Here is a 16,243-nt window from a genome sequence, read left to right on the forward strand (position 1 = left end):
ATTACATATTTTTCTAGCCAAATTCAATGGAGCGTGTTAGTGTAAGCCAATATATGTTATAGCCAAAGCTGATGATGTTGGCTCGTGTAAGTCAATATAATAACGCATAGCCAAAGTGGATGATGCTTGCTCGTGTAAGCCAATATACGTCATAGCCAAAGTTGATGATGCGTGTTAGTGTAAGCCAATATACGTCATAGCCAAAGTTTATGATGCGTGTAAGTGTACGCCAATATACGTCATAGCCAAAGTTGATGATGCGTGTTAGTGTAAGCCAATATACGTCATAGCCAAAGTTGATGATGTGTGTTAGTGTAAGCCAATATACGTCATAGCCAAAGTTGATGATGCGTGTTAGTGTAAGCCAATATACGTCATAGCCAAAGTTGATGATGCGTGTAAGTGTAAGCCAATATACGTCATAGCCAAAGTTGATGATGCGTGTTAGTGTAACCAATATACGTCATAGCCAAAGTTGATGATGTGTGTTAGTGTAGGCCAATATACGTCATAATGATAACGATGTTTAAAAGGAATTGAATCTAACTTACTGATGTATGCCATCGCTTACGCTACATTTAGTTTCGCAGTTTTGCGAAATTTTGCAATTGGAAGTCAGTCCCAGTAAGTTTAAAAAATATGGTCAATGTATTTATCATCACTCATCACATGACTTTCACGTGCTGATGTAAGCGATTTGAAGCGTACACAAAGTCAATGGCAAAATGGATGAATCCTTTGATCTACAGGTCTTCCCTTGACCTTGACTTTTTGAATTACTCTAGTGTGGGGTTTTCGTAAGGCAACTACTATCGAACGTATTCATACATTCTTCAGGTAAAACGCTGTTCTCAGAATAATTTTGTTTACGGTGTACTCGATCAATTCAATCCAATTCAATTCAATTCAATTCATTGAACCCAGTATGTATAAACTGAAACAACTCTTCGAAAGTACTAATATTTCTAAACTCAAAAAATTATGCACATACGTAGATAAGGCCTTTAAATTTAGGAAAAGTTTACAAAGATAAACAACCTTTATTTTTCATTTTTTTTTGTTATAATATGTTGCCTTAAATTTCATTTTATGTATTGGTAAATTATTATTGGATTTGTATGTATTGAAGATCGGTATTGTTGTCTTTGAAATGTGTGAATGTATCATGTGTAAAAAGTTCACTTTTCTCATATTTCTATGTTGCACTATGTTGGCACTGTTTGTAATTCTAGGTGTATGAACACCGTCTCCGTATATGATGTCGACTTTCACCCTTAAGTATTACATTGTCTCCAATCATGTCCTTCGTTACCTGTAAAATCTTTCGTAAATTTTAAACAATCCTTACGTTTATGCTCAACCTGCTATGTCATTTGTAAATGTTAAATCGTGTATTTTGTTTTTCTCACGGGCCACGTGGCTTATTGAACATGTATTCAAAATAAACTATCTAAACTAAAACTATGATAATGGCAATCAGTGTAAGCTTGGCGGATATATAGCTTGACAGTTAAACGGGTTCCACTGACACTAAGCTAAACAGGAACCACTCCGATCTTGGCAGTTTAAGAATAAATGGTATTGCAAACCATTGTGAGCTTGAGGGTTAAAGGATATCAACAGCCACTGATAGCTTAACGGTTAAAACTTGAAAATGGTATTACCAAACACTGACATTTGAATAGTATTAAAACCAGTTTAAATATTCGAATGGTTTGACAGTCAAAACTTTTTATCATACAGCGTATTGGCTCAGCCTCCACGCTTTGGCTCCAGCTCCCTGGCTTTGGCTCCAGCTCAACCCAGAAAAGGAGTATAAACATGCTTATTCCGGTAATCAGGTGGTCATTTTTATTACCGACAAAATAAAAGCACTCGATAATACTGGCTTTATCTTAAATGTAAGCTTCTTGAGTGAAATTCAGCTGAAAATTGGTGAAAATGTTCTACTTTCGTTTGTAAACATTGATGTGTTTGATGGGAGAATCGGTTTTTTAACTCCATAAACAATCGGTTTACAAAATAACCCAAATACGTGTGAAGATAAAACATATTTATATGGCACTGCATTCCCCGATTTCTCAAATAAGCCATCATAGTTGTGATATTAGATAAAACTACGAGTCAAACTTACGTTTTACGATGATATCCGTTCTTTTGCTCTAGCTCGAAAGTATCATTGGCTCCTTTTTATACACAGCTCCTAAAAGAGCTGGAGCCACTGTTTCGCATCCATGCCAATCACGTCGTTTAAACGTTATAATCTAATAAACGGAGTCGATTTGACTGACTTCGTAATCTAAACACCAAAGGATTTATTTTATATATGACATTATAAACATTATAACATGGGCTACTACATAGAAGACACTTGTTTGTAACAGTGTCAGATTGTTATATATTATAGGTGAATGTCTGCGGATAATGGGTTGTTTAATAAACACTGAGGAACCGGTAGCCGGGATACAGACTTTTAGGATTTTAATCCCGAGGTGTTTAGTTATCTGTTTCATTCATATTTACTGTTTAAAGTATAGAGTGGGTAAATTAATTTTATTTTCACAATTGATTTCTGTGGAAAAGATATGGTGTATATACACAGCTTATGTATTTTTATAAGTACATACTAACGGAGGTAAATATACACAAAAACGCGTAAATAGTTGATGTAGTATTACATAATAAAAAGTAACTGCATATTTTTATTTAGTATTTGCACGGAAAAATAAATTTAATGACAAAGCATATAGTGATTCAATAAAAGGTATGAGTTTTAAAAGATACTGCTATTATCTAACATGAGCAAACATGATGGTTCACAAGAAATTCCAATAAACACGAATTTCTGAAAAAATCATTATGCATTGTTCAATTTAAGAATAGCTTTGGGTAAAAGACGTATTCATCGTCCATCCTGTCCAACATGTTTCCTCATCTCAGGTGCACTAGGTTTTTTCCTCCCCGATTTACCAGTTTGCTCCTTCCCAGTTCACCAGTTTGCTGCTCCCCGGTTCACCATTTTACTCCTCTCCGGTTCACCAGTTTGCTCCTCCCCGGTTTAACAGTTTGCTGCTCCCCGGTTCACCTGTTTGCTCCTCCCAGGTTCACCATTTTACTCCTCACCGGTCCGCACATTCCGCTCCTCCGCATACACAAACATCCCATCAGCTGGTCGCATCACATTAGAATAAGTCTTCTTCACAACGTGAGTTGGGTCCAAGCGGAATGTAAAACTGGATGGTATTATTTAAAAAGTAAGTTAGTAAGTATACGAAAGATTGCATTTAAAACTGATAACGAAAAAAGGAGCAATTAAGCAACATGGTTTCTGTACATGTATTTGTAAAACAAATGGTGTATAACTTACCATAAATGATAAACATATATAGAAAACAATTGTCCTTGTGAAGGATTCCGTGTTTAATTTGAAAGAAATGTGCAGAAAACACAATTCTAAAAGTTCTGTCTACCTTATGAGAATATCGTTTATCTATATGAAGTTTTAGGAGCCAACAGTCATTTAATATTTGTGCGTTTTAAGCTATTAAATACAGGCTTACAATGTTATTATCGGTAATTACCATTTTTCATAAATAATCCATTATTTATTTTTGTTATATTAATTCTAAAAACAAGTATCACTTTAATTAATAATAAAAGAAATTATATTCAGAGTTTTCTAATATTTGTCTTACTACTACCTATGATTTATTATATACATATTATTTATTTTTATGCATAAAAGCATGTTTTTACTACTAGAAAATAAAGCAATTATAAAACTTACTTTCGTAACATTTTTGCTAAAAGAACCTTTTCTTCATTCATTGCAAAATGCTGGCCGATGCAGTTTCTGAAATGGGGAAACACTATACTTAGTAACTTTGCGTTAAGGTATCCATCGGATATTCCACAACGTCTGGTAACCCTATAACATGTTAGTATCATTTGAAAGGGTTTAAGTTTAGAAATAGGCTTTTTGTTCTTGAAATTTTGCGAAACTAGACTTTTCAAGTCGAGTTCAGTTGAAATAATGAAAAAATAAATAAATAAATAAAAATAAAATAATTTTATGTAATCTGTATTTTCGGTCACTTCCATAACTGATATGTAATCAGCAAGCAGTACACTATCAAATGAAACCAAAATATAACGGGGTCACAAGGCATCAAATTTAACATCATGGTGAATGGTTCCTTTTAGGGAAATAACTTAAGTCAATACATGAAATGAACAGAAACAATTTGTCATTGGAAGGTGTTCTTACCTCGAGCCTGCCGAGAAAGGGACAAACTGAAATGGAGACATCTTGCTGATGTTCTCCGGAGAGAATCTTTCCGGTTTGAACTCCATGTGGTCAAGGCCCCAAACACTCTCTTTGTGGTGGAGCGCCACGATGTTCAGCTGTACTATGGTTCCTTCTGGAAGTTTTCGACCTCCAAGCTCAAAGCCCACTTCAACATCGCGAGATGCTATAGGAACCGGTCCGTGGAGCCGCATGGCCTCCTTGATACATTGAGTCAGGAACTCAAACTTTGGCAGGTCAGACCTTCATAGATAATCCAATGACAATAAGGCCTAACACAAAACGTTGTTTATTTGCCTTTCCATGGTCGATTTTAATTGCTAAGTGTATTGAAATAATAAACACAGATTTACACAGCTCAAACTTTGTTCCAACAACATCGAAGCCTTTTATTTTCTCACTCGCTTTACTTGCTCAACAAATATTTTCGTTTGACCATACAATATCTTGTATAAAAATATAGTTTATGAGTAACCCATGGGTCCATGATCTTCTGGTCGTCACAAGAGATATTAAAAAGTGTAAAAACAAACAAACTTGATCAGGCTAGAACGTTGGTTTAAAATGGTAAAATTAACGGAGGGAAAAGTACATTCGGTTTTTCAAAATACAGGAATGACTGTTTATTGTTCGAATTTATGTGACAGTTAGTTGTGCATGGCTCCTTTTGTAGGCTATGTGATAAGATTTTTCCACTATCTGATGGCAGGTTATCATGCAACATTTCAATCTTACAAACCACACGAAGGAGGGAAAACCTATCAATCAGAAATGGGTGGCAAAACCACTAACACGCATTTTAAACGCTCAAGAAAAATATTGCATCGTAACCTACACATATTCGGAAGATAATCTACTTTGGAAACTAACAGCGAGAGCTGGTCATGCTAGTATGAATGCATTTTACATCAATTACAAATATATCAATTAATTGTTATGTATACCATTTTATGACGTCAGAGTCCCTCCCCTCGAGCACTTGATCAACTTCCTGTTGACATTTAAGCTGATAATCTGGGTTCCCCGCCAACGAATACAGGACCCACAATGCCGTCGACGCTGTCGTTTCGTGGCCTGGGTCGGGAGATATGAAATATAAACTAACATCATTAAGATACTTTGCAACGCTTTACTTTTCTCAAGAGAAAGAAACGTATCTTAACTCCTGATAACATACTGACATTGCTTCGAAGATTATGAATGTACTATGCATTGTATATGAAAAGAAATCATTTATGTACTTTACGTCTTCACATGGATTTATGTAGACCGTGAACGTACCCCCTGACAAGAATGTGTCGACTTCTTGTCTAATCTCGAGACGAGAAAGTCCTACGCCCTCCTCGTCCCGGGCCGTAAGTAGAATGTCCAGGAAATCCACATACCGCTTACCATCAACACCCACCTTAACGCCTTCATCCTAAATAGACAGTGAGAATTTAAACAGCTTTTTATTACTCTTAAAATGTAAACTCCACAAAAACATCACTTAACGGGAAAAACATGTTTTGCTTTTTTGTATGCTTAACAAGGTTTATTTAATGATTGATCGAATTTTGAACGCGCGTGTTTTCTGTATGAACGCCGAAAAGCACGCGTGCAAATTTGATTACGGTTATAAATAAGCAGCATCTTCTGTAATTAAGTATTGGTTCTTAAAGAAATGTATCCGACAATATATATTTGTATTAAAAGAAACGCCGTATATTATTGGTTAAATGACTTCTTGCTACTCCAATCGGAGTGCAATATTGAAATAAACAATGACGTCATAACTCTTTGCGTTTTAAACAATATGAATGCCATTTTTTATCTATACAAAGAATTTGACAAGTGTAAATATTCTTGATTGTTTTTCTACTCAAGGATCTGTCCATGTAGATTTCATTGCATTATTAATAACGAGTTTGTAAACTGCATCAGACATATAAGGGTACCAGAGCCTTCTGTCGTTTGTCAATGATTTCCTCGGCAACGCTGTGGAGAAAGTCGCAGTCTTTTTTAAACTGTTGGCCAACTTTGGTGATGCGGAACAAGAAGTCGAAAAGCAAGTAAGGATGACTGGAAAAGATTTTATTACAAATGTTAACTAATATTTTGCAGTCGACTTTTAATCTCTACTGCAGCGTGTGCAAGTGCATGAGGCTACACACGTACATGTCGATAAGAGTGAGTTTTGTGCACGTAAACTGGTTTAAACTCCCAGTAAATTTACATTTTACTGACCGTTCCAAGGCGTTACCTAACAATCCTTGATCAACATACCTAGTTTTTAGACAATCTGCGCATGTGCGCAGGTAGTCTTAAGACCGCAAAATCCGAAAACTTTTCATGTCGTTTTAACCCATTTTTCTGTGTCAATGCGCTCTATATTTAGCAGAATGACGTCGAAACCATAAACATAGATTAGTTGTATTGCGGTCTGAGTATGAGTTCTCGCTTGTTCGGCTATTTCCGCGCTGTATTTCTGTATCCCGGCGTTTTATTTTTAGCAGAAAATAACTATTTTTAGAGCGCTATATTTATCAGGATTAATGTGGGTCAAAATAATGGGATAAAAAACAAAAATGATTGTCTGAATGTCAAAATAGTTGTATCTCAGATTTCGCGTTGCTAATGCTTAAAATACTATGATTTGCCTGCAATACAATAACAAAACACTATTCAATTTATGACTTTTAGGCGTTTTCTTTTCTAATAAGATGTTTTCATTTGTTTGCATAAAAGCTTCGTTCCGGTGTATTCTTGGCATAGTTTTAGACATAAGGCTTTCAATTCATATTAACACACATGTCCTGATACGACAGTGAGTCATGCATACGTTTGTTCAAGCTAAGTAGTTCGGATTAAACCTGAACGTAAAACATCCAAAGAGTGCGAAGCATTCATAACAGCGCTAGAACCTTTTTTCAACAAAGATACTTACATAAAACATTAATAACATTAATTTATCAACTTGAAAAAGCACTATCAAATTCTCATTCTAAGAACTGACAATTTCCGATAATCTAAAAATAGTTTATACATACATTAACTGACCGATATTCTTAAAATAGTTTATACATACATTAACTGACCACTTGTTTGTCCTTACCGCGGGAAAACGACCATCTGATAAGCTCTGCATTTTGAAAGGAATTGTTGCTAAAGTTGTTCGTAAAATTAAATTATTATATTTTTAAATATTTATTAACTATTAAAACGTGAATGTTCATAAAACTTGCCTATACTATGATATCTAATCAAAGCACCGAAACACCTTTAGAAGCAATTGAAAGGGGCATGAATAATAACCTTAAATACATGGGGATGGGGAATACGTTGATTGAAGTAATAAGCTGTGCGTTTTGAAAGGAATTATTGCTGAATTTGTTTTCCTTAAACAAAACGTGTATACATATAAAAGGAAATGATATATATATGATGTATTATTCTTTCCTATCGTATGATATCTAAGCAAAGCAACGAAAACCCTTTAGAAATGATTGAAACCGGGTGCATGCATTGTAACCTTGGGGATAATACATGGGGATGCGGGATTAAGACGATTGAAGTGAATTTTACATAAACAAAATGACACCAGACGCAATAAAATAGATATAGATATTTTTGTTCCCTCGCCCAATGTGGGCATAAGCGCTCTTAGCCCTCGGCACAGTTTTCACTTCTATCTATGTTCCCTTCACCCATTTCCCTTGTTCATTTAAAATTTGCATCCCTCACATAGCTGCCCGCAGATAGACTTTCAGTGCATTCGCGTATGTATGCACTGTGCTGTTTGAGGAGTTTTGGGCTGTTCTTCCATTATTTTTGTTTGTGATGTTTTGTTTTTGTGTTCTATTCCTTTGGCGTTTACCCAGTGCCATGAAACAGGGTTTATGTTTAAACTATTGCTACTGAGCTTGTTTCTGTTCTGTTTTCACATAAGTAGTGAAACCTTTTGTATACTTCACTTTTAACATGCACAACAAAGATATAAGAAATAGTAGTTATTGCATTCTGTATGTATCACGGTTCTAGAAGTGTTCATGCTCCAAACAACAGACACTTCTCCACATATGTATTACGTTTCGTTTGGCATATATAATTATGCTAATGTATTATAATGTGCAATAAGCAAGTAACAAATTTGATATATAAATTGCAAAGTATCTAAAGTGCTCGACTGTTCAGACTTACTCTATAACAAATTAATATATATATATAACTACGTAGCAAATCAACACAAACATAAAACACATATTTATTAACGAATGCTTACACGATTCTGTAGAAAACAGAAGGTGTCATTCTGTTGACTGTTTCCTCATATGGATCTCTATAAAACAAATTAGCAATGGGTGAAAAAACATGCTGACAAATTGTCTTTTTATCACTTTGACAAACAATCAAAACTTACCCATTACATGAAAACACTTAATATAGAATTCAACCAAGAAGTCACACATAAAAAGGATTTTAAAAAGATTTATTCATTTACGAAAAGTTCATACCGGGCTTGTCCCTGTAATTTTTATCGATCACGAAAATGAGATTCTATAAACAATGCCAAAGAAAACACGAGTAAAGTATAGATTTATGATAATTTTGACCAATTTAAATTTCATTTACCCTGATTTCTGGATGTCCTTATCGCATGAGAATGCGCATTTCAGAATAATTTCGAGGGTACACAGTGACAATGTTTCATACATTTCGACCCGCTCTTTTTTCGCAGCTTTTCCTCTTAGCTTCGCCTGTATACATGTTATACGCATTACGTGTTTAAATAAAATAACACATATATTATACATATCCTGCCTTCTTAAACATTGACTTGATAGGAAAACGACCGAAGATTGTCAAAAGACTTTCGAGGCATATATTCTTGCTTTAACTCGGATGAGAAAATCAGAACCCGGAATGATCTACTATTTTAGTATACATGGTGGGGAATCCACGTGACCAAATGGTAGGTTTCAGTGCAAGATGGCGTCACCAAAACGCTCGACTCGAGCCGAAATTCAAGGTAAACCTTGTGTTAACCTAAAGTTACTTCAACTAAAGAAATCTTTAACACTTGATCAGGATAAAGATTATAAGTTTCTTCCATGGCCGAGAGTGTAAGATAGGTTCATTCCGACCCGAGCGTAGGGTGTTTTGCGGAAACGAGGTTTACACTTTCTTACGCGAGCGGCTATGGTAGATGCTTTTTCTCCCACCTCAGTTAAAAATAATTAAGTAAAAATGATTTTTTTGCTGGAACTCTTTTGTGCATAGTGAAAATAATTGCGTATGGATATGAGATAATTCGTGGTTGTCATGGATATGCGCGCAGTGATTCCGATTAAATCAATAGTAAAATCGGTCTTTAAATAGTCCTAAGGAGAGTGAACCATTATTTCTTGAATGGTGCGTGAAAACTGTTTTATGGTGACATTCGAAGCAAGAAATAATTAACTAGCATTCTAAATATTGCCACAAGACAAGGTTTCCATGATGCTACAGACGACAGTCTTCAACAAGGGAGGTAATTACAATGTGGTGACCATTAAAAAGGAGTTCCATACGGGCATCTTTAATTCAGAAAAATAAAAACAGTTTGTCACATTTCAATTCCTCCATGCTTGTATACAATATCAGTGATACAATCACATTACATAATTTGCAGTCCAGACGACAACCTTTATATGGAACTGCAACCTATCTCATATCTTTTAAAATCATTAAAATATTCGTTGCCAAATGCATATGCCTGTTATGTTTAAACAAAACTTGTGTTTTTTTTGCGATTTTCCCAAATTACAACCTCATTTTCTGCTAAATCCGAGCCAAAATGATAAATGGAACTGTAACCTACCAGTCAGATTTCGTACATTTTGGAATCTTTGCAGAAGTGTTCTCGAGAACGGTTAAAGTTTCAAGGAAAACATGGATATGCTAATACACACTAGGTAGGTGGGCATATGATAGGCTATGTTAAAAAATAAAGAAACTTTTATAATTATATGTATTGCCTTGATTTTCGGCTCGAGTCGAGCGTTTTGGTGACGCCATCTTGCACTGAAACCTACCATCTGGTCACGTGGATTCCCCGCCGTGGTATACAAAGAAGTCTGTTTCTTGATCTTTAGTTTTTCATATAAATATTAAGATCGGAGTTTATGATGTTGTTTCTTAAAATAGTTGTATTCGACAATAATAAACCTTTAAGTAAATTATAAATAGCCAGCCGAATATATATTTAATCCTATATATATATTCAACTGGTGAAACTATATTTACTGTCTTAAAGTTTAACCGTTATATATTTCAAATGAGCAAAAAAGTACACTTAAAAGCGAAATAATTATGATGGAACGTTTACCACAAGAACATCGGCTGCGCGGTTGAAGACATCGGTGTACCCTTTCAGGATGTCAAAGTGAAAGGCAGGTGTGAGGAGACGGCGGTTACGGGCCCACCTCTCGCCGTTGGCGAGCACAAGCCCTTCTCCCAACCACTGTTTGAATAGGTGACGAGCGCTCAATAAGCCCTGGGCTTTTGGAGCTGAAAAGAGATAATACATGAATTATACATGAAATAATATACATTTATAGTAACTTTACGATGTGTGTAAGTGTATGTTGTAAAGCTGTATTGAACTCAAACCATTTATATAAACTCTTACTAGATATGGAATGATTACATAACTCGTTTTCCACACGCATGTTATCTGGCTTGGATAGGTCTATGTAAGCAAGTCTAACTGATATTAATATATTTTCCCCAGTCAACTTCTTAAGATATGAGTGAATCAAACCGCAAATAACTTCCAAATGAAAAAAGGTAAATTGTCGATTTTCCCCCATATATTTAAAGTTAATACTAATTTATTTTAGCTGGATTGAAAAGACAGTGTAAGCTGATATGAATTACTCTCGGTAGAAACAAGTTCCATGGCGGTACGTAACAATCCTTGATAAACATACCTAGTATTTTGTATAGTTTATATGCACTGTGCTGTTTGTGGAGTGTTGTGCTGTTCTACCATGTTTCTTGTTTGTGATATTTTGTTTTTGTGTTCTATGTCTTTGGCGTTTACCCAATGCCATTAAACCGAGATTATGTTTAAATTTTCGGGTACTGAGCTTGTTTCTGTAGTTAAGTATTGGTGTCCTTTTTAAGAGAGAGAGCCTTCCCTATATGTGACTCGAACTCAATGTATCTTTATTGGGAGGCAGTTGACTTTAAAGTACATCACACTCACCTTGCAATACATTTATGCTACTGATCATGCTATATTCCCTGATTTGACTTTCCAACTAATCGATATATGTATCGAACTATCATCAAACTTGCATGTGTTTTCACTGTCTCTATCTCTGTTTTCATCCAGGCTCTCTTTATTCATTCTTTCTCATTTTTGTGGTTGCCAAAATCATCATTTTATACTAAGCATGTAAATACACACGCATTTTTAAGATTGTATGCTGAATAAAACATATTTAAATCAAAACATATTTATCATATCCCCCTTTCAAACAGAGCTACGATCTCACCACACCTATGCCGCTCATCCCGACATGAAGAAATGATCAAATCGGGGCAAGAACGATGTGAAAGTTTTGAAAATCGCTGAGTATTGTCCGCGGATCGCCTTATCTACGATTGTACTACGATTTATCAACGACCACCGCGTTTCCGATACGTTGCTTTCGCGCTTGGACCACGTTTTCATCGCAACCATTACCGACCGTTTGCCACTTCTACTACATTGTCACCACGATGTACACGACCGTACTACGTTAGGAAACAGACTTAAAATACTACTCCACGTTGTCGCAGCGCTCTTGCCGACTATACTACGTTTTCTCCACGACCATAGCATGATTTGATTCGATGAGTATATATAAATTGAGGGATTTCAAACAGCTTTTCACTTCAATAAAAAACGTTGAAAAATGAACAGGCCAGAATAAGTACAACTTGTTATCCTTCAGCAAAAGCAGATGGAAAATATTCGTAGGAGAAGAAGGTGAGAAAAAATATACCGGGTCCGACCATGGATAGCTTCAGAAAGAAGGCTTCAGTTCAGACATTACGATGGACTGGTCAGTGAGTTAGATTGGAAAACACGACGTCGGCTTGTATAAACGCAGTGCAATTATTCGCTGATTGCATTACTATGGTGTTATTACAATAATGAAAATCTTGCAAAGATGCTTCCATGATGCTCTATGCTTATGCCGATCTTACTACGTTCTTACAACGCTTTTACTCCGGTTCATTTTAGCCATCTCGCTTCTGATACGCTTGTTTAAAACATGTTTGAAATAAGTGTGGCGAGGTCATAGATCTTAACGATCTTCGCGATTCTACTTTGACCGTTCAACGTTCATGAATACCTTCTCTCGATCTGCCATGATGATACAACGATTGGTCACGATTCGGAACCAAGCTTAGAGCGTGGTAGAAGCGTTGCCCTTAGTAAACTTGTTATAAGAGTTGTCTACTCACCGTTACTCTTGCAGATTTTTGCCATGGATTCAGGTGTGCAGACGACGACGAGTGGTCTCCGGAACAGGCCCCAGAGGAACACCACACCATCCTGCTCGTACTCGTTACATATTTTGTAATAGTGATAAAGCCGTTTTTCGGGTTCCTTTGGAAACTGTGCAGAAATGAAACATTTATATAGCTTAACATTGAAAGGCTTACATATTATGTTATTAAGACCGACATCTGCCAATAATTGTGTTATAAAACTTCAGGAAAAAAAGTCGAAACAAGGGTGTAAACGCACCATTTATTATTTGTATGGGCTTTCGCTAACTGTACCAAGGTGGTAACCCTTATATCTTTATTCATTTGTGCATAATCAAGTGCAACATTGAATAGTAACACGCACCATTGTTTTAACTTCTTGACAGAGTTATTGGTCATGCTGTACATGGGAGGTATGTACGCCGACACAGCTTATAACGAAACAAGGCCGATGTAAGAAATACTCCATATCTAGAGTGTCTTTTTTAAATCATCTTTTTATTAAGCATGTGGTTACGGTCTGATTAAACAGTTCTAGTTTTCTCACTTGGTAACGGTCTGATTAAGTAGTTCTCGTTTTCACCCTTGGTAAAGGTCTGATTTTGCAGTTCTAGTTTTCTCCCTTGGTTACGGTCTAAATAAGCAGTTCTAGTTTTTCTCACTTGGTTACGGTCTGATTTTGCAGTTCTAGTTTTCTCACTTGGTTACGGTCTGATTAAGCAGTTCTAGTTTTCATCTTTGGTTAGGTCTGATTTTGCAATTCTAGTTTTCACCTTTGGTTACGGTCTGACTTTGCAGTTCTAGTTTTCTCCCTTGGTTACGGTCTGATTAAGCAGGTCGATTTTCACCCTTGTATACGGTCTGATTTTGCAGTTTTTGTTTTCTCCCTTGATTACGGTCTGATTTAGCAGTTGTAGTTTTTACCTTTGGTTACGGTCTCATTTTGCAGTTCTAGTTTTCTCACTTGGTTACGGTCTGATTAAGCAGTTCTGATTTTCTCACTTGGTTACGTTCTGATTACGCAGTACAAGTTTTCACCTTTAGTTACGGTCGGGTTTTGTAGTCCTAGTTTTCTCCCTTTGTTACCGTGTGATTAAGCAGTTCTAGTTTTTACCCTTGGTTACGGTCTGATTTTGCAGTTTTAGTTTTTTACTTGGTTACGGTCTGATTAAGCAGCTCTAGTTTTCTCACTAGGTTACGGTCTAATTAAGCAGTTCTAGTTTTCACTCTTAGTTACGGTTTGAATTTGCAGTTCTAGTTTCCTCCCTTGGTTACGGTCAGATTTTGCAGTTCTAGTTTTCTCACTTGGTTACGTTCTTTTTTTGCCGTTCTAGTTTTCTACCGTTGATATTTCACGAAGATAATGATCGTTTTCACGTAAATTTACATTTTACTGACCGTTCCAAGGCGGTACCTAACAATCCTTGATAAACGTACCTAGTTTTTTATATCATAGAACGATCATTTTGAAGCCTTACCTTCACTAAAGATCCGAAAAGCCAGTGGTACGGGGGTGTTCTGAACCCTTCAAATGCTTTCTCTACCCTTCGAACATAGAGATAGAACGAAATGGCTCCATAACAAAACAATATTACACAGCCAAGTAACGATGTTATTAATGCTGAATTAAAAGTTAAATCCATTTCTGTGTTTGCTTATATATAAGACAAAGTCTGTACCTAACTCAATGCATGTCACATGCAAACTGATACTACACATTTTTATACTATCATTCACAAACGTGTATTGCATATCGAGTCAAGTGCTCCTATCGTGTTATCATCTGGATTAGTTAGGCGGGTCAAGATTTCTAATGTCCATGTCGCTGTATTAAGGTGGCATATAACTGCCGTAAAATAACCTGTTAATGTTCGCGAATGGTTTATATTACGAATCTTATCTAATTAACCAGTTATTATGTTAATTATAAATTGGAAATAGCAAACCATAAATTGATAACCAGTTACTGCTAGAAGCCAAAAGTGCATTTATAGTTAAGTGGTAACACGAATCTGACCTTGTTATCCAGTTATTATGTTACTTATTAAGTGCAATTCGCAAAACCATAACTTGTTAACCTGTTAGCGTTGTATAGCTAAAAAGGGTACTAAGTGGCAGTTATATGCACTTTCAAGCCTGTTTTAAGTCTAATAATATTTATCTTACCAAAAAAAGGATCGCGAATATTAACTAGATAGCTAGATAAGTATCGCGAAAATTAAGTGGTTAACACGAAACAATTTGCGAACGCTATCAGGTTATCTTACGGCAGTAATATGCCCCCATACTTTATGAAACATTTATGTTATGACGCAGATTAGCCTCAAATTTTGTCATATCTGTTTTTGAGAGATGTTAACTTAGACATGCATTCCGGTTACATACAATTATTCACGTTTTGAAAAATATAAACTTTATTGATTTAAGGAGAATCGTTTAAGTACTCGTAGTACTTCAATACTTAGGTGGATTAGTTTTGCGGGACACTAGTAACACGATTTCCTCGTGTTTTTGTGGGTATATGGGAAAAAACGATATTGTTTAAGCCACTCGAGGTTTTGTATTTGGTGACATAAGAAGTTATTTTGACTGTCTAAAAGCGAAGATATAAATTTAATAATATTTCCCGCCCATCCCATCCCTATTTCCAGGTTAATTTTCCTGTTACATGTGCTCGATTAACAGGCATATTTATTTTCATTTACAGAATTTCACCGTTTAATTGCCTAACATTAGTTAGTAACGTATTTGTTACTTTAATGATTTAAGATTTACCGTATGTTTAGTTTCGTTCCAGTTGTTTTATGATGTTTTCTAAGATATCAGTCATTATTGATGTTGCTGACTCTAAGGACGGACGTGACCACGATCGACCAAGGTTACGATCCAGATGTGCTCAGACGCTATAACCAATCTTCCAGCATCCGAATACTGTCTTTTCCTGTGTACATGTTCACCAAATACATTGCCAATTCCTAAACTGTTTGTGTTGTTGTATTTTGAGATTAGTGAATAATTAGTTTACTCACATATTGAGTGAGTAAATGTATATTATAATCATTTTTTTTTCGTTTCAGACAATGCCTTTGTAATATTATATTTTCACCCCTTTAAAGATACACTCTTACCTCCCAAACAAGAATTACGACAATAATTACAATTGTTTAAATATACCAAAGAAAGAACACATGTCAAAATCAATGGTTTCTGTGAAGGATACCGAGTTGAATTTGAAAGAAAGGTGCAGAAACACGGTATTACTACCGTATGGGACGATAGTAGGTCGCAGAAAATCTTTTAGCATTCACCTATTATTTAATATTTTTGCGTATTCAGCTATTAAATCAGTAGGTCCAACGTGTTTTGTGTTTTCCGAATTTTAAGTGAGGGAAATGTGTGATGCGGAATGAAATGGCGGTGTTCGAAGGGATT

General features: G+C 35.7%; 1 protein-coding gene across 1 annotated transcript; it reads right to left on the reverse strand.

Annotated features, from left to right (window-relative positions):
• Window positions 1-40: 40 nt before the first annotated feature.
• LOC128238381 (cytochrome P450 4F6-like) lies at window positions 41-14,535 on the reverse strand. Its single transcript, XM_052954252.1, has 11 exons — window positions 14,290-14,535; window positions 12,785-12,938; window positions 10,653-10,834; window positions 8,918-9,042; window positions 8,568-8,624; window positions 6,244-6,367; window positions 5,588-5,726; window positions 5,251-5,380; window positions 4,268-4,549; window positions 3,788-3,853; window positions 41-3,233 (listed from the first exon to the last, which is right to left on the reverse strand). Exons 1-11 carry the CDS (start codon window positions 14,452-14,454, stop codon window positions 3,113-3,115), a joined length of 1,545 nt encoding a protein of 514 aa, XP_052810212.1. The 5' UTR covers window positions 14,455-14,535; the 3' UTR covers window positions 41-3,112.
• Between the last annotated feature and the right edge of the window lie 1,708 nt (window positions 14,536-16,243).

The sequence above is a fragment of the Mya arenaria genome, chromosome 6 (genome assembly GCF_026914265.1).
Source record: "Mya arenaria isolate MELC-2E11 chromosome 6, ASM2691426v1".
Classification (NCBI taxonomy): domain Eukaryota; kingdom Metazoa; phylum Mollusca; class Bivalvia; order Myida; family Myidae; genus Mya; species Mya arenaria.

Bases quoted from the DNA above. Each gene is read 5' to 3' on its own strand.
- LOC128238381 (XM_052954252.1), bottom strand. From the start codon at position 14,454: ATGGATTTAACTTTTAATTCAGCATTAATAACATCGTTACTTGGCTGT. The intron at 6,368-8,567 runs GTAAGCATTCGT...AATCTTTTCCAG, and splicing joins TCTGTTTTCTACAGAATCGT to TCATCCTTACTTGCTTTTCG. The intron at 5,381-5,587 runs GTACGTTCACGG...CTCCCGACCCAG, and splicing joins CGACACATTCTTGTCAGGGG to GCCACGAAACGACAGCGTCG.